The sequence below is a fragment of the Cibotium barometz genome, chromosome 4 (assembly GCF_041138505.1).
Source record: "Cibotium barometz isolate CiBa-2024 chromosome 4, ASM4113850v1, whole genome shotgun sequence".
Classification (NCBI taxonomy): domain Eukaryota; kingdom Viridiplantae; phylum Streptophyta; class Polypodiopsida; order Cyatheales; family Cibotiaceae; genus Cibotium; species Cibotium barometz.
The window spans coordinates 10,139,796-10,159,107 of record NC_141049.1 but is presented as its reverse complement, the minus strand read 5'-3'; the positions used below and the strand labels follow the sequence as shown (position 1 = coordinate 10,159,107).

Below are 19,312 nucleotides of genomic sequence, written 5' to 3'. Positions count from 1 at the left end.
GAAGATTAGGTAGTTTAAGAGCATAAGCTTTTTATAAATTAACTTAAGTAAGTTTCTAAATTATTATCCGATTTGTGAACGATAATTTTATGAAGATTAGATAGTTCAAACATTCTTGAAATTCTTAGGTAATGTGTTTAGTCCTTTAAAATAATTTAAATTGATGATTTATGCTGCCTTTTATGAAGAATTGGATAGTTCAAACATTTTTTAAATTCTTAGGTAATGGGTTTAGTCCCCAAAATAATTCAAATGAATGATTTATGTTGCCTTTTTCCATGTTTCCATAAGACAATAAGCAGGGACTACTTGACCTATGATCATAATATTGTGAGCACATGGCAAAGTCAAAAGTGAACCAAGATCAGTAAGAATGGTCCTCTAACAAGTTTGAGCCTATAACAACGTAAATACAATGTTCCATGTTGTTATGTAAAGAATGGATTATGTACACGCTTAACATAATGGGGGAAGGGGACATTCCTCCATGCTTATAAATTTAAGAAGAGACTTGTGCCATCTCTCTGCCATACCTTGTGTATGGTGTCTCCCTCCCCCACCCCCGCACCCACACACACATTACATTAACTTATCAAGTACTAATGTTGCTTAACATCTCGTGTAAGGATCATGAAAGAGTCTTCTTCTATATTCAACAATGGAGCATCTGCAAAATTCTAACATGTGCACTTCTAATAGCATTTTTGTTTTCATGTTGATAAACAAACATAATCAAATTTCCTTATCGTAGTCTTGTGTTGTTTCATAAAGTTGTTTATGTTTGTATATAGCTACATTGAGAATGGATTGTCAACTTGATTAGTGCCTTTTGAATTTATATTGATTAACAAAGACTTGAGCGAATTTCACATGTGATTTCATTGGCTGGGATTCACTCTTGAATTTGTGCTTCTCTCTAAAACTGTACATTTTAGATATACACGAGAGACCACAAGTATGCCCTCTTAAGCATTCTAGTTTTCCTTTACCTTTCATTTCTTTACTTAGATAAACTCTCTCTCACTCTCTCTCTCTCTCTCTCTCTCTCTCTGAGACGACACGACATGATCTTGAAAATACTCTTGAAGAGATAATCAAAACTCACAAATACTTTAAAAATATAACCATACAATCAAATTCAAATCGACTAGATTGTGCATAAAATAGAATAACAACAAGAGATAGAGTAGAAAGAACATCACCACACAAGAGATAAATACTTGGTGCGATCTCCCCCCTCAAGCATATAGCTCCACTTTTACTATTTGAATATTTTAGAGAATTATATTTTATAAAAATAGCCCAAGGAGCTAATAATAGTTGTGCGTACAATTTTGGGCTTGCTTTTCTACTTTTGGGTTTTGCTTTACATATTAATAATCATATCAAGGTTTCTAAGGTTTATACATATCAAAACATTTGCCCAATGATAAATATTAATGGGCCTTTAAACATAAAATAATCTTGTGCACACTCATACATAAAATAATATAGCCATATGAAAGACTATAGATGACATAAAATAACATGAAAGACTATAGGTGACATAAAATAACCTAGCCAAATGAAAGGTTATAGATGACATAAAATAACCTAGCCAAATGAAAGGCTATAAATACATGATTAGCAAATGATCTCCATCTCCATGTCACTACTCAATCCACCATCCATACGACACCTTAATCGGTATCCTCGTATAATGCGACACCACAATAGGTACCCTCGTACATCTTATGCCATACGATACCTCAATCGACACACTCGTATAGTGTGACACCTAAATCAATACCTCACACATCTTGGTACCTATACTCATAGACACAATCCACGTTAGTTAAACAATTAATTGAACACATCAATTAATCTCAATGTCGTCATGAGAATATAAGCAATCATAAAATCAAATTACACGTACCAATAGACATGGCACACACAAACGTCCCCGATATAAAATAAGAAATATAATTTCTAATAAACAAGAGTAATTCTCATAACACTCTTTCTCTCTCTCTCCAGCAAAAGCAAACAAACACTTATACTTCAAACAATAATACTCGTGCCAAATTTTGATGCCAAGCATATGAATAAAACTGTACACAAGTATGCCCTCCGAAGCATTCTAGTTTTCCTTTAGCTTTTTCTCTTTGCTTAGATACTCTCTCTCTTCAACATACTATACTTCAAATAATAATACGCGTGCCGAATTTTGATGCCATGCGTATGTATAAAGGCTAAAAGAAAGCGAAGGTCTACGTTTTACGCCACAAAAAGGAAGAGGTGATAGGTCTCAGCAGGAAGAGGTGATAGGGTCTCTCAACAGCAGCAGTAGAGCTTTGTCGTTGCCATACATACACAGCCACAGCACAGCAACAAAGGGCCATGGAGACCTACAAGGCGTGGGTGCGGCAGAACCGACAGCTGATCGCCTCCCTGGAGAACATTGCCAATGTAAGTCCCGCATGCACTAAAAGCTCATGCAATTTTTTCTGTACAAGAGCTACCCTGCGGCACCCAGCCTGGCCTCGGCCGCTCCCTCCCTTCCCTTACTAACTTAGCATATGTTGGATTGATGGTCTCCATGGGGATGTGATGCCATGTTCCATGTCTCCATGGTCTCTACGGGGATGTGATGCCATGATGCCATACCTAATTACTGCCACCAAGCCTATGTTTTGATGGGGGGTCGCATTATTTCTTTTTTTGAAGGGTGAAATTATGGGTAAATTTCCTTGCTCTTTGTATTTGAAGGGAAAATTACATCATTTTTCCTACGTGAAGATCATCACATCCCCTTACTAGAAGGGTGACATGCCTCAAAGGGTTGCAAAGGCTTTAATAAACTTGAGAGCAACAATATTGTCTTTCTCTCAAATATGTAGAAAGACTCTTTTCTATTGCTCCTGGGGGCGTGAGAATTCACTCAGATTTTTCTCCCAATAGAAGGGAGTGTATAGTTTCTAGTTTCAACACGGTAAATGGCATAGACCATACACCCACTCATGCCTGGATGTGGCCAGTGGGTACTAGGGACTGGATTTGGCCCATGGGTGCAACATTGCACTTGGGACTGAAGATATGCTGGTCCTTGTTAGGGTTCCCTTTCTGTGAACCAGATAAGGACCTTTGCCATTCTAAAGACTTCATATCAAGCAGGCAAAAAATTGATTGTATTCCCGGGAAAAAAAGCCATATTGATGGTCAGGTAGTCGATGATGAATATACTTTGTGTCACGTGTGCTGCTAAAATCTCCTGTAATTGGCCTCAGGGCCTGCACTTTTGCATGGCTAACTCCTCTATATGCCCATGGTGTCAATGCAGTCAGCGTCACATGCTGTGCATCGGCTTGATTCTCCTAAGGGTGGGTGCATGAGTATGGAGGTTTGAGGTGGTCAATGTAAAGAGAAAAGGCCTAGGGGATGCCCAAAGGCATCAATTGATGACTTCAGGTGAAAGGCCCAAAGTTTATGGAACTAATTGGCCACATGGCAATCATTGGAAGTGCCCAATCATGCAATAGAAGCCTCTTTTGAGGAAATACTAAGAAAGGGGAAAAGAAATTGTACATGTTTGGAGGTCTAATCAAGGATGGGAGGAATGGAAGAAGGAAGCCATTTGTAATTCTAGTGGACCATGTTCTGTTCAATCGAACACATACATAGTTCAAATTTGTACAGGCTGTGTTCCAGGCGGAAGTGCTAATTGATGGCTGAACACTGACCTGCAAATTTGATATGCAAACTGATTTTTTCCTACAACAGGAGGAGAATTTGTGGCCAAAAATTGGCTGTTTGGATCTACTCTAGTACCCATGTCAAGTAGCAAAGATGAACTTCTTGTGTAATTCCAGTGTCAAGGTGCACTAATGGAACCGTGGTTCTTTGAATCACGCTGAAGCCCTGAACTGAGAATACACACAAAAGAGGAAGGGAGGAAAGACAAGCGATTGTGGAAGACTTGAATCAATCCTTTTTGTGTGCGAGCTTGACCTTGGTATGCGTGAGTTCCGGCCATAGATGCCCAATCAGGTCATATTGGTTGCACTTTTGTGTATCGCTGGTTCAATTGGTTACTAAGATCAATGAGCATGGCTGTGATAGAGGAAGAAAACATTACTCCTCTCCCCATTGCTGAAATCTGAGCCTTGGAGCTGTTTCTGTTGTTCGTACTGAATGTATACCCTTTGAGCAGGTTGTTCTAGTTGCGAAGTCGGTCTTCTCTCCATACGGTAAGAATCTCACAAGGTAAATTGAAACAATGTTCGAGGCTATGAGCAACATATATCTAAGTTAGTTCATTACAAAGAGTTGACCACTAAGCACTCTAGTGGTGATGTGGTATGGTATGCATCTTTGCTGGTTTGTCATTTGTGTGGAGCTACCCATAGATATCCTGAATGCACGTGTTAAGTGATAGCATCTTGTTGCCAATGAGGTGATAGCTCAAGTGGTTAAGGTGCTTGTCTAGGACGAGGAGGTCCTGGGTTCAAAACGCCACAAGGTGCTTCCTCGGTCGCATTGCGTACGGGTGCATATAAAAGCGTCTACGGGTGGTGAAAAACAATAACTATGGAAGGATCTTGGGCCTAAGGCCAGTTGAAAAAAAAAGTAGTAGCATCTTGTTGTATGGGGCTGAATTTATGTATGTAGGCAAGAGAGTACATACAATAGAATTAATAGAGGTATGAGATTAGGACATTTGGAGTTTTAGGGCACCTGCACATGTTGAACCCTTCTTAAGTTCTGGATTTTTTTTTTTTGGTTGGGATTGCAGACTATGACTTGGTTCTTACCTGAGCGATTTACAAGCTCCGAAATTGGGACTGAAGCTGGTAATGGCATCACCTACGAGCCACCCTCATTCTGTTGTAATCTTGAAAATAATTGCGAATTTTCCAAAATAGTTATAAGATTTTGATTGTTCTACTTTCTCTTCTTCTGCAGTTGCTGCAGTGTTAGGTCTCATGACAGTACTAAACCAGCACATTATCGACACTGCGCCAGAGCATATATTGACACATCATCTACCAGGCAGTGCTTTAGCAAGAGATGGGCAGCAACTGTGTCTCCCCTTGGCATCCTCCTTATCGGCTGTAAAACAGCTGGAAGTCTTGGTTGAAGTAGCTGCAGAATATTGCAAAGGCCGGGAAAAGAAGTGGGACATATTGGCAGCGATGGAAGCTATAAAGTAACCTTTTGTGTTCATCTCCTAGTTAGCTATAATTTCCTCTGCGAAATGATCTAATCACCTTTGACAAGAAAAGTAAAAAGTCCAACAAAAGAATCAACCATTAACAAAAAGGACAAAAGAGTCAACCTTTTTACATATGGATGAACTGAAAGTGTTGGATGGCTAAATTTATTGTGCTTGTGACAGGGCTTGTTTACGTTTTCTAATCCTGCATCGAAATGGGTATCGAATGCTTCTTTATGGGGGTGAAGCTGTCCATACAGAGGAGGCCGGTTCTAGAGTTCCTCACATAGGGTCGAGCTTTGCAGGGGCTATGATGGATAGAGGGTCGGTTGGAAGACAAACTAGGCAGTTTTCTTCTCGAGATGCTAGAAAAAGCTCACTGCCAGGAGATCTGGAAGCAAAAGCCACAATGGCTTTGATGAAATTTGGGGAAAATGTTGGCATCAGCACGAAACCATCATGGACTTATCGGCGTCAAGGCAACCTGGAAAGCCCTACAAGCCCAGTAGATATTCCATGTAAGCATTCAAACTTTAGCACTTGACCTAGTATGTATCATTAAAAGTTCAAACTAATCAAGCTCCTTCAATAGGTACAAGTGTGCAGAAAAAAAGGCAAAACTAGTTGTAGTTTGTTTTTCTTTGAGGTGAGGAATTGCTTTAATGTTTCTGCAAGCAAGCATCTCCTTATATGTTTCTTTAAGAAACCAAGGTGCCTAGTTAACATGTCAAAATGTAGAAAACATTAAGATATACAACATATTGAGAGAGAGAGAGAAACAAAGAAAAATGTTATCAACGTCTACGAAAGACCCGAAGGGTCTATGAGAACAAAAAGCTCTTACATGTGATCCATGAGTAAACTGGATGTTAAGACAACATGAAAATAGTGAAAGACTTGCTGCGGAAAAGATAGACAGGGTCAATGTACTACATAGACTGTGTGTACAATAAAGTAGGCAGCAGAAGAACCTCATGTGTCCGGGCTCATAATGTGTTGTCCTTCTCATGGACCGTGTACTTGGCCTAAATTATACACCACCTGTGGGGCCACCTCTCCATATTGCTGGAGCAAGTCCCGGATTTCGAGTTGGCGAGTGGAGGGTTTGGGTCACTAGGAGCAGGGGTGTCTGGCTCTTAGAAGGGAGTGTGCTCTCTCCGGGGGTCTCTCCTTTTCCTCAATAGGATTAGGGTACTTAACGAGATTTTGCGGTAACTGGGTGTCCATGGGTTCTCTGGCTCATGCATAAACAAGATTAGTACAAGCAAAGAGGGGTTGTCAAATCCCCACGGATCCCCTCGTGATCGATCTTGGTTCGAAACTCGTTTCCTGCAAACAAACGAACAAACAAACAAGCAAGGGGGTGCAGGCCTGACTCACCTCCCAACCATGACAGCCGTGGGCAAGCCCACAGTCTTGGCTGTCCCCACCGAGCCACGAGCTGAGCTAACTGGGTTGACGTACCGTCCAATCTCCTCCTCGTGACGTCCCATACCGCCACGAAGCTGCCCTCGCGGGCCTCGAGATTGCTGCCGGCCTCGGCTGCGTAAAGCAAGTGCACATCTGCATTAGATCCAGGCTCCAAGACCATAGAGCTCTCACAAACTCGCGAGACTCTCTATCATACAATAACTAACCTTGGCTACCCTTTTATAGGCTCTTGGCCGGTCATCAGGCGTCCACACTTGGGTGCCCGCCCGTCCATACTTGGGTGCCCGTCCGTTAGTGTTTCCCTAACTCAGCTCGTCAATCAGCCTGCCTAGTTCCAAGCTTCCCCAAGCCTCGAAACTAGTCTTGCATGCGTATAGCACACGGTAGATACACTGTGCACATGACATACTCCCCTTCCTCTAAGAGCTCACTCCTGAGCTCACTAAAAAGCCAGGGTAATCTCTCTGAAGAGAAGTCAATGTCTCCCATGTAGCGTCCTCCTCAACACGATCCTTCCACTTGATCTTGTATTCCGTGATAAGCGTATGACGCAATCTTCGTTCACGAAATCCAAGAATCTTTTCAGGTTCGTGCGGAACAAATGTCATGTCCTGGACATCTATAATTTCTTGAGGAGTAACTAACTGATCTGCTCCACCCAGTACTTCCTTAAGTCTACTGACATGAAATACAGGATGAACTTTCACATGAGAAGGCAAATCCAATTCATATGCAACTGAACCAATCCGTCGTGTAACACGAAATGGTCCACAGTATCTAGGGGATAATTTCGGAGATCTACCTGTCCGTAAAGTCTCGAAATCTTTCGGAACTCGCAAACACACCATCGTTCCTTCAGAGAACTCTCTAGGTGAACGATGTCTATTAGAATAAAACCTGTCTCGGTCTTGAGCACTTCTAATAGATTCCTTTGCAACTTGTAACATTTCCTGCATATCTTGCAAAAAATTACGTGCTGCATCATGCTGAAGTCCTGAGAATCCTACTGTAACAGGTGATCTTGGTTGAAAACCGTACATAAGCATGAAAGGACTAAACCCTGTACTCGTATGCTTAGTACTGCTATATGCAAATTCTAACATAGGAAGATAATCCTCCCATGAACTCTGTCTTTTGGATACATATGCTCGAAGCATATCTTCTAAAATCTGATTCACTCTTTCAGTCTGGCCATCAGATTGAGGATGATACGAGGAACTCAAATTCAAAGTTGTTTCCAACTTCTCAAAAATAAGTTTCCAAAAATCACTCGTAAACTTAGAGTCCCTATCACTGACTATGTCCTGCGATAACCCGTACAGTCTAAGCAATTGCTCGATAAACTACATTTGTAGTTAACAAAGTTATGCGAACTGCCGGGGTCTAACAGAATGTGAATTTTATGGCCATTCACTTCTCCATAAACTCGGAGAAGATCATGTATGCCAAATACTTTAGAATTGAACAGACAATCAGAACAAGTACTAGGGCGAGAAAGTACAGTAATTGACGTACCTGTCAAAGACAACTGGTTAGCTGCCTTTGGCTTGGGTCCTGCGTTTGACTTGGTACCCTTTTGCTTCGGGCACTCATTACGCATGTGTCCTTTTTCTTCGCAGATAAAACAACGTCCTTCCTTCTTGAGCTTCAAAGCCCTAAGGAGTCGTTTCTTCTTCGCTGGTGTCGAACTTGTATTCTTCGAAGGTTGGTCCGAAGACTTTCCTTCTGTCGTGTTAGCCATAGGTGCGGAGAACTTTCTTTTATGCTTGTTCCCCTGCTCGGTAACGGGTTTCGATTTGGAAGAGACCATCGTATCATCATAGATACGAGCTGAATGAATGGCCTCGTCCAAAGTTTTACATTTGTTATTTTTAACCTGTAATCGGTACGAGTCTGGTAAACCAGCTACGAAAAACCCCAAAAGAGTAGTGGGATCCATCTTTGTAGCCTTCGTCTGCAAGTCACGAAACTTTTGGAGGTAGACCTCATAAGTGAGGTGCTGCGAGGTCATGGTCAAAGCTGAAAACCGGGCAACAACATCATAATCATCCTCTTTCTTGAGGAATTCTTTCTTGAAGATATCTTCAAATTGTGCCCAAGTCGTTGGCTTAGGGTTCAGTTCCTTCCACCAAAGCAAAGCTTTGCCGGACAGGAAACCTGCTGCTAACTGTATCTTCTTTCCATCATCATATGGATGAAACTGAAAGTGAACTTGCCACTTGTGTAGCCACGTGTCCACGATCTCCTTGGTTCGCTGCTTTTGCTCGCCCCCGAATGGTTCCGGAGTAATGTTGGGGCCTAAAGCTGAAGCCAAGGTATCCATTCCCGAGAAAGTAGAGAGGGTAGTGGTCAATAGAGCGATGGAGTTCTGCAAAGCTTGCATCTGGGCTGCGATTTGTGCCTGACGTTCCGTCGAAGAAGCTTCGAGAGCTACTTTGAACTCTTGGAAATCTGATTTTGACACAAAATCGTCAAAAAGATCGGCATCGGTTCCTTCCGTAGCTGGCAAGCCTTCGCGTTCCACGAGGGGCTCCAACTCTGATTCTTGGGTCGACATCGTGAAGAGGGTACGCGGAGAGAAAATTCGATCTTTGCACAATGAAAGTGCAAGCGAACTTGAGAGCTTGAGAGCTTGAAAACTTGAGAACTTGAGAGATGTGTGGCAAGAAGCCCACTTGAGGGGGTTTATAAAGGTTTCCCAAAAGCCAAAAAAAAACTCGAAAAGCTAGGCTTAGCTTTTGCTTTAGCTTTTGTGTTTATATATATATATATATATATATATATATATATATATTAATATATATATATATATATGGATATATATATTCGCTTTTCTTAAAAAAAATAAACACCTTTGGAAACCTTGGAGAGGGGAGGACTTTTAAACCTTTAAAAAAAAAATTAAACTCCCCTAAAAAAAACAAAAAACGAAAGCACTAAAAACGAATGCTTTCCTTACGTGTTTTTTTTTTCTCAACCTCCTGGATTAGCCGGCGCTTGCTACTGACGTGGAGTGCTGGCCGTCGCTGCTGTCGTCATTGCTACCGGCGCCAGGACCTTCGCACCAGCCTGCGTGTGCGCCTACGCCAGCCGGCGTGGGCTTGGGCAGCACGGCCGCTGGCAACATGGGCCTGGGCGCTGCCTGCGTTGGCTGCGTAGGCCTGGCCTAGGTGCTGCCTGGCTGGCTGCGCAAGCCGCCTGGCTTGGCAGGCTTGGCCGCCCGACTGCCTACAGGCCTAGTCCGCCAGGTGACGCACCCGCCCGCCTGCAACTTACCTGCGTGCCTGTCACGTCAACAGAACCCGACTCGCCAGCTCTTCTCTCGCTCTCTCTCTCATGCGCCAAAAAACAACGAAAAGCAACATGCGTTATTTTTTTTCTGTTTCTCTCCCTGCAGGTTATACAACTGCACAACAAACATGCCTCTTCTTTGCAAAAGCAATCAACCCTTCTAAACCTACCATCTCCCCATCAACATGGGTGTCTTTGATGAAGAAAAAACACATACAAAATCTGCAAACTGCAGTATGCACAGAAAAACAGCAAGCTTTTTAACACATACCGTTCTTCGACCTCTTCTTCTCTACCTACCGACTTGCTCGTTCACGAGGTATGCTCTGATACCACTGTCAAATCCCCACGGATCCCCTCGTGATCGATCTTGGTTCGAAACTCGTTTCTTGCAAACAAACGAACAAACAAACAAGCAAGGGGGTGCAGGCCTGACTCACCTCCCAACCATGACAGCCGTGGGCAAGCCCACAGTCTTGGCTGTCCCCACCGAGCCACGAGTTGAGCTAACTAGGTTGACGTACCGTCCAATCTCCTCCTCGTGACGTCCCATACCGCCACGAAGCTGCCCTCGCGGGCCTCGAGATTGCCGCCGGCCTCGGCTTTGAAAGCAGGTGCACGTCTGCACTAGATCCAGGCTCCAAGACCATAGAGCTCTCACAAACTCACGAGACTCTCTATCATACAGTAACTAACCTTGGCCACCCTTTTATAGGCTCTTGGCCGGTCATCAGGCGTCCACACTTGGCCGCCCGCCCGTCCATACTTGGGTGCCCGCCCGTTAGTATTTCCCTAACTCAGCTCGTCAATCAGCCTGCCTAGTTCCAAGCTTCCCCAAGCCTCGAAACTAGTCTTGCATGCGTATAGCACACGGTAGATACACACTGTGCACATGACAGGGGTGCATGTAGGCTCACCACTCAACCATAGGTTCACGTTTGCAATCCTTTCTCGAGCTAGGGACTAAGCTTCCACTCCCACGAGTCCATGCATTAGCTCTGGTCCCGAATTGTGCGAATGGGTAGTGGCCTACTCAATAGCGGCGGTATGAGCTTTTACCAACATAATTGGTTTTCTCTTATTCGGGACCGACCGACCGAAACTTGATACTCTAGCAAGGACGGACCCGATACTCCAGCAGTTTGTATTCATGGTAGTTTGTCCATAATGAAAACCAAACCCATATTTACTTTGATGAATGAGATGATAAGGGTTTATCGTATTATTCCTAGCGAGGAGCATTTCACTCAGCAAGCAACCAGTGCCTGCCCCCGTGATCGGCCATGTCCATGGAAGGATTAAGCCTTTTGGTCTAGGTCCAGACCACAATGAATCAATAATAACCGAAGACTCACTTATATAGTGCTCCTGATTCACGACTCCATGGGAATTCGATAAGAAATTGAGAGCACAAGAGCACAGTGAGACAACGAGCGGACTTTTAGCTGTTGTACTTCCATTTTCATATCATTAAAGCAAATACTCAGCAGAAAATGAAGGGGGGGAGGGGGTGGCCATTTGAACCCAGTGCAATGTCCTTGTGTAGGAATGCTTTAAAAAAATAAAATTCCTTTGTTTGGATGATCTGTGTGCATAATTACTTCATAATTAGAGTTTATCTCCTTGATTGTGTCCATGGGGAGGACCAACCATTTAAGCCTAACATGGAGTTGGTGGATATTGGTCTATGAGGTTTTGAGGAGCAACATCCACATTATCACTCTTCCATTTTAAAGGATATAGCATTGGATTTCCAAAAAGAGTTTTAGAATTTATATGGTGGGCACTGGGCAGGTACACTAGTGCATGTGTAACCAATAAAGGGGACTCGGAACAAAAAGACCAACACTTCAAGTACCAGACACAGAGCATGAAAACACAGCGGAAGAACAATATACAATATAAAAACACTGCATCGAGCCGGAACGGCCGGCCCCTCGTAGGAACTTCTTTATTCAGAGAGAAGCTTTTACAGTAAACCACGGTGCAGAGATAGCTCCATATAGCTTGCTCGTAAACTTGATTTATAATCCACAATAATCCATATGGAAAGAGTGCTGAACATGGGCACATAAAGCCAACTCCATACTTCGATGATAAAATCTGTGAATCCATAAATCCTTAAACCAAGCTGTCTACTGCTCATGACTGCTTCAACAAGCTTAAAAGCAAAACTGTTGGTCAATGTAGTCCCCACTTCTGATCTTTTCTCTTTCTCATTGTTAAAAGGAAGCTTCTGCTTCCGAGAAAGCCTGTGCTCTAATACCACTGTAACCAATAAAAAGAACCCGGAACAAAAAGACCAACAGTTAAAAGTACTAGACACAGAGCATGAAAACACAACGAAAGAACAATATACAATATAAAAACACCGCATTGAGCCGGAACTGCCGCCCCCCGTAGGAACTTCTTTATTCAGAGAGAAGCTTTTACAATAAACCAAGGTGTGGGTGCATACAACACTTGATTTTCCACAAAGCATCACCAAATCTCTTGCCCAGATATCTATCCAGTGCCAAGATAAAACACAGCACCAAAAGCCATCCGAAAAACTGTCTCAAAACAGTCCCATGGATCGGCTCATAAACAGTCCATGAAACAGCCTGGTACGGAGCCAAAACAGCCCCAAACTCCGCGCCAAAACAGCCCCAAAACAGAGCCTCAAATCAGCCCCGGAAGAGCTCTCAAAACTGTCCCAGATTCCTCCAAAACAGTCCTAGAAATAGCCCCCAAGTCTGCCCATGACAAGGTTGATGACAGTTGTCACACATGTGGGTACGGCTGCTGAATTGAAGTTGCTGTACAGCCACCACTGTACGACCAGCTGTCAGCTGCTGTACTGCCAGCGCAAGGGAAAGGCCACCACCAGCCAGCTGTACAGCCAGCGCAAAGGAAAGAGAGACAAAAGGCTGCAGTCAGCCAGCAGAAAAGAGAGAGAGCAATGTTTGGTGAAGCCAGTCTTGTGCCTCCTGCGCATGTACCTGATGATCCAAAAGAGAAGCACCTCCCAAAAATATCAACTTTTGTGCTTTTCCCAACTTGTAGCCCACGTTTTCCCTCGGCGCCTTTTTTTGTCCACATATACATGCCCAAAATAATAATATGTCCAGCCCTTCATTAATGATGTGTGAAAACACTAACTTATAAACATTATAAGTCACTTTAATGATGAAAATCCCATGTTTCTTTTGCTCAGAAGTCATCTTTTTGAATAAACTTTGCGAGTTAATGCTCCAGCTTGCTTTTATGGAAAATCCCTGTTCACACCATGGCTCTGCTTAGTGTGTGAAACACTGGTCAAGACTGGTGAAGGGACCAAATGCATGGGCATGCTTTAGTGACTGTTGGAATGAAGACGTTACTCAACCGGTGTGCAGGGGGATTTTCTTTAGTGCCAATCACTTCATCAGGAGGTGCTTCTTCGAGTGTCACTTGCACGCTCTCCTGAGTGTAACGTGGACATGCTTCTACCCATTGGCTAGCTCAGAGGTCGAGTATGCCGGATTCGTGTGTTTGTAAAGGCTCTTGTACTAGATCATTGTAATATTATCTAGGTGCCCAATGAACAGCCAAGTGTGGACAGAGTTATTGGGTTATTGTGTGAACACACTTAAGATTCTAGGCCTTAGTCATTTTCATTCATTGATTAGTCAGCACCATTGAGTCATTGAAAGCTCAAGAGCAATGCTACCATTGAGTCATTGAAAAATCAAGAGCAGTGCTACCATTGAGTATCTCTATTCAGCATTGTATACTTCATGTTAGAAATACATGGTAGATTAGGTCATATCTCTATATTGTGTATTGAGCATGAAGAAGAAGCAGTTTGTGCATGGGTTTTAAGTCTCTGATGAGGCGCTAATTGCAGTCAATCAATTCATACTCTCTTTCACAAGCACCCATGTTACATCGAGTAATAGGATTGCAGGTTTTCTTGGTGACCAGGTGAGGCGCGAAATGTAAGCTTCTAAAAGGGAGTCTTACCTTCAATGCAGATCTCAGGGCATTTTTTGTATAAGAAAAGACGTGAGTTAGTCTTCTAGAAGCTACACATCTGCAGGCTTATTGGGTGGACAATTTGACACACCAAGGGCATGCGAAGTTGGGCAGATAGGCCTTATGTTTGCTGACAAGATGAAGGTGCCATGTAAGAGCTTTTTAAAGGGAGTAAAAGCTTTAGGGGTGATCTCATGATGTCTAGTGCCTAGGGGGCAAGAGGAGACTTGTTGTGTGTCTATGAAGAGGCTATGTAATATGTTGAGCTTTTTGAGATTGATCTGGGGTTTGCTGTTTGTTTTCTGAGCTTGATCTAGAGTTTGCTTTCTTTTTACTCTTATGGTACTTAAGATTTGAAGGTTTGTTTGCTCTCTTGTTTTACTAAAGGTCATTTCCTGCTTTGTTGTACCATCAGGTATTCCAAAACCAGTCTCCAGGAGAAGTTGGGAGATGCCTGAGCCTGAGGAGTTTTCAGCTGTTGGAGAATGGATATTTATACTAAGGCCATTGGTATATGTGCTCTTGATAAGGCGGTATGGGTTGAGATCGTGGAAGCCATGGTTGGCTTCCTTTGCTCTAGAGGCAACTGGCATAACCACTATTGTAGTGGCCAAGTGTTTGAAGGGTAGACAGTTGATGGGTGCTTGCGACAATGGAAATGAGTGCACTCATAGCCCTCCTCTTTCCAATGAGGAGATTCAAGAAGTAAGTGGCTTGTTTTGGTGTTTCTTATCTTAACCTGATTACTTCTATTGAGTCATCATTGACATGAGTTTTAAGGGTAATAGTTCTAACTTTTGCAATTGAGGATGAAATACTGAACTTACTGTTAGAATCTCTCTCTCTCTCTCTCTCTCTCTCACGCGCGCGCGCACACACACATACCCATGCTTTGGGGGTCAGCTGCACATCTCTCTGTCTCTCTCCAAAAAAGAAAACTGAAAACCAGAAAATCACACTCTCCCTTATTGTCATCTTGCCACCAGCAATGTCCACTCCACCTCCGACTCCCTCAAACAGCAGCATGATGCATTCCTTAAAATGAAAGGGGCATTTGACGAAGTTTACAGAAGCCATTGCATCCATGGACGCATACATAGCAAGCACAAGTAACTTGGAAAGTGCGGCGGCTTTTGTCTGCGATGCCTTCACGAAGGTCAAGGAAATCTTGTCTCTTCCCCATAGGTGACGCAAGTCTTGGCCTCAGTACGGGTGACACGAAGCTCCTTGGCCATCCGTACCTTAGCACGAAATAGGGGAAGACCACTTGGGCGGCCAAATGGTGACATGTGGAGACGTCGGAGGGCCTTCCTCTGCAGCAGCTGGCAGTAGGGTCCCTTCCTCTCGGACAGTGCCGGTGACCTCGCATTGCAGGCCACTGGTGTGCCTCCCCCCACCCCCCATCCTTGTCTTCCCTCAGGGAATTTCCCACGGGGAGGCCGGTGACTCGTACATGTAGCGCGCGAGATTGCCACTGCTTGTTCTCTTCCAAGGTGGCCATCATGATTGTGTTTTAAGCTATTGGTTTTTGTTATCTTGGATACCTCCACTCACATGGATGTCTCGTCAAGGTCTTGCTTTAACTAACTTCCACCCACTTGGAGGAACCCAGCACTTGCAAGCCTTGTGTCACCCGTAGTGTGGCTAGGATGTGGACCCATTCTCAGGGATCCCAGTTTAGACTTCCCACTGAGCCAGGTCCGTGCTTGGGAAGACTTGCTATCTTTAGGTTCCAGGAACAGGAGATATATCCATTGCATAATGCACGTGCACACATCTCTGCGTGGTTGAAATTGATTTCACGTGACCATGCGTTCAAGGGCAAAGAGAGGGCTGGTCATAACCAGAAAAAGAGCGGACATCATGCTAAACCTTTTGTAAAAGATGTAAAGAGTGGTGGGAAGGCGCAGCCCAAGGATGCCTCTTAGAAAAAGCACAAGTTTAGCCTCAGGAGGGTAAATGCTTCTCATGTGGTAGCAAAGATCACATGTTAAGGGAATGCCCACAACGTAAGGAGGAAAATGAGAAGCAACCAAAGATAAATGTGCATGCTGTTCCCATCGTACAAGGGAATACAAAGCATGACAACAAGTTTATGGAAGGACCCATCTCTTAGATTGGGACATGTAGCAAGAAAGTGGACCAAAGTGAGACAAGTGGCCTGACACTTGTTAGAAAAAGGATCAAAGTGAGACAAGTGGCCTCACACTTGTCACTTCAGCTATTGTGTGGCTCTCCACTTGTCATCGTAACCTTCTCTTGCCATTTTAGCTCATGGGAGGCCCAAATCTATAAATTGGAGCCCTCTCTCTTCATTAATAGAGGCTCTCTTGCTCCACACTAGCCTCTACCACCGTTACAGGTTACCCTAATGATGGCTACTCTCTTTCTCTCTCTTGAAGGCTGCCCATGAAGAATACCGGCTGTTGGGGACTGTTTTGGAGGCTTCCATCGCGAAGAAATACTGAAGGCAAGGGTACTCAATCATTTATTATGATTTCTAGCCATTGTACTTGTACCAGCATTTGTACTTGCTGTACCAACCACCTACCTATTGTACCAGCCATTGTACCGGTTGTACCAACCATTGTACTTGCTGTACCAACCATTGTACTTGCTATACCAACATTTGTACTTGCTGTGCTTGCTGTACCAGCCATCGTACCAGCTGTACCAGCCATTGTACCTACTGTACCAGCCCTTGTACTTGCTGTACCACCCATTGTACCAATTGTACCAGCTTCTGCTGTACCAGCCACCGTACCGGTTGTACCAGCCACTGTATCTGCTGTATCGGCTGAATGGAGAGTTGTACTTGCTGTACCCTCTCTATTGCATGAAGACCCGTGGTTTTTGGGGAAGAATCAGTACCCACACGGAAGTATATGGATTATATTGTTGGCTCAGCATTTCTACAGCCTATGTTCCGGCTTGGTTGCCTCGTGTTGGGTTGTGTTATGGCATTTGTATATGGATAATCCGGCATCTCCCGTGGGGAGAGTAAGGCCCTCAAAGCTTGTACATTGATATTATTCTCCTTGGGTAATAAAATACTCCAAGGGGGGGGGGGGGGGGGGGGGGGGGGGTCGGCCCATTCTGGCCTCTATGCGGTGTCACACGTGCAAGCTCCATTTTCAGCATTTGTGGATGTTTTGTCCAGCTTTATGTTTTATGCAAAGTGATGATGGATATGTGTTAAGGCTGTGGCCATGTTTAAATGTTTTAATATGCATTGATGGTATCAACAAGTGTGTCAAAGGCCCTAGTCCCCCGCCGCGAGTTTCATCTAACTCTACTGAATGTAAGATAAAATGGGATCAAGAACATAGTGGTTGATGCATAGAGGCCGTGAATGCATTTGATGATACCATCTTGTAAGCCATATACAAATCAATAAAGCAATGAAAGTACTTGGGGCTTGATTGTACTTCCTGTATGCATACGAAAAAGATTGCTTTGCATCCCTGCTAGGTCATTTATCCTGGTAAATGCCTGATTTTTTACAGATAAAGAGGAGGCAGTTGCTTTTGTTTTTCTATATCACAAGGGACCCATTTTTCAGCATGTACACAAGGTAAAATCGGCTGTCTTTTTCTAAAACCGATTTGTTTGTGGTTTTACTTTGACTGTACATTGAATAATACATGTTATATGCCTCCATTGTTTTTCAGGCCCTGTCTTGGGGTAGCTGAGAGGGCCCTGAGGCCAGTACCCTTAATAGGATCTATAGGAGGTAAATTGAAGTCCATATCATGAGATCAAGTTTTTTTCATGTATTTTGTACATACTTAACCTAGAGTTTGTGGCTGGTTGGGTTTCAGGGAAGGTTGTAGAGTTTTTTATGGGTATCCAAACCCGTTACTGCTATACATCTGGCTCATAATGAAATAACCAAGTAAAGTTGCATGCATGCTCTTCCTACAAGCTCATTGTGTTAAGGTGAGTCTTTACTCTTGAAGTGAAACTTCATATACTCGTTGGGAAGTTCTGTAATGTTTAACATGGTTTCCAGTCGAGAGCTGGATTCATTCCTGCAAGCGCAATTTTGTGACATAAGAGTTCACTAGATGAATTTTGAGCTTGCAGGATTGCAGCTGCATATTCTGCTGTTTGCTGCATGAGGGACGTGTTCTTGGCCGGGAGCCAACAAGACATTAACTATTCATAGCTGTGTTGGCTTTTGACTCCATCGGAGCCAGTGATCTCTCTCTCTCTCTCTCTCTCTCTCTCTCTCAGACACGTCTTACACCATGAGGATTGCCATCTGTCAGCTGAGGATGTCCTCCAACCGCCTCTGGATAGAGACAAGAGGAGCGGATGTGCAGACTATGCACGACAGGGGAGATAAAGGCCCGTTTTATTATGAGATACGAGGGGGGTTGCATTGTCCCTTCAGAGACTGGTTTGGTACTCTTGTCACATTTGATGCATTCCACATATCAGAGATGTTTAGGTGTGTACTTGCTAGAGCTGCTCTGTGACAGAGGCGTTGATGAGGACACATGCAGGGAGGCAGGGTCAGCAAGATACCACCGAGATCTATTACAGGTTTCTTTGGCCCCCATCAGATGAGTACAACAGATACCTAGTCCCACTGTTGCCAGAGGGAACAGATAGATCATGGCCAGGACTCAGGAGTGTCCACCCCAAGCTTGAGATGTGTTGGCCCTGCATACACATAGAGTTATCAGAGAGCGTGCTGAGTCCCCGCAGAGGCAGATGCCACCACCCCAAACATTTGTGCCCTCTTCCAGTCAGCTTCAGATTCAGGACATTCTCTGGCGCCATAGGGAGACACTACCACAGGAGGTGAATATATACACCATGTTTACCATGTTGCAGGGGAAGAATATGACACATGGCTGGTTCCGGGAGTTTCATTATACATGCAGGGCCCACATACGCATGCCCTGTTTCTTTCGGTAAACAGGTTTATGTTCTTTTTATGTGCATGCACTTATCTTTGCTGGTAGTGTTTTGGTTTGTACTACCCTCAAGTTGTCCTTTCATACAAGATAATTTTTTGACGGGCTACCCATCCTATCAAGATCTGGGAAAATTATATCCCAAATCAGGGGAAAATCCAGCCGTTTAATGTGAAATTTCTAGTCATAAAAATTGGAAAATGCTTTTTGAAAATCATCTCCTGCTAGCATGTACATTTGTGGCACAATTAAACAAAATAGATATACACTCGTGTTTTCTTTCTTGAAAGGATAGTTTCGCAAATGGAAGATGTACGCTATCTTTTAATCTCCTTCATCTCTTTTTGAAATGAAAGAGATGACACTGGTGGTTTTAGGGTAAGTGCCTTACTTAAGCCAATGACATCAAGGAGAACAATGCCCCCAATGACTACGAAATTGAGGCCTTCAGAGTTCGAATCCACAGCTGGCAGAAAAG

General features: G+C 43.6%; 1 protein-coding gene across 1 annotated transcript; it reads left to right on the top strand.

Moving 5' to 3' along the window:
* Positions 1-2,182: 2,182 nt before the first annotated feature.
* On the top strand, positions 2,183-19,105 carry LOC147638894 (peroxisome biogenesis protein 16-like). Its single transcript, XM_086785387.1, has 9 exons — positions 2,183-2,448; positions 4,772-4,829; positions 4,942-5,185; positions 5,375-5,709; positions 14,325-14,614; positions 17,416-17,483; positions 17,581-17,642; positions 17,731-17,848; positions 17,996-19,105. The coding sequence occupies exons 1-8, from the start codon at positions 2,380-2,382 to the stop codon at positions 17,790-17,792; spliced, it is 1,188 nt and encodes a 395-aa protein (XP_086641513.1). The 5' UTR covers positions 2,183-2,379; the 3' UTR covers positions 17,793-17,848; positions 17,996-19,105.
* The last annotated feature ends 207 nt before the right edge of the window (positions 19,106-19,312 follow it).

What these genes read in the sequence shown, in the direction of transcription:
- LOC147638894 (XM_086785387.1), top strand. Translation starts at nt 2,380, where the DNA reads ATGGAGACCTACAAGGCGTGGGTGCGGCAGAACCGACAGCTGATCGCC. An exon ending in CCCTGGAGAACATTGCCAAT is followed by an intron (nt 2,449 to 4,771) that starts GTAAGTCCCGCA and finishes TTGGGATTGCAG; the next exon opens with ACTATGACTTGGTTCTTACC. An exon ending in AAGCCCAGTAGATATTCCAT is followed by an intron (nt 5,710 to 14,324) that starts GTAAGCATTCAA and finishes TTGTACCATCAG; the next exon opens with GTATTCCAAAACCAGTCTCC.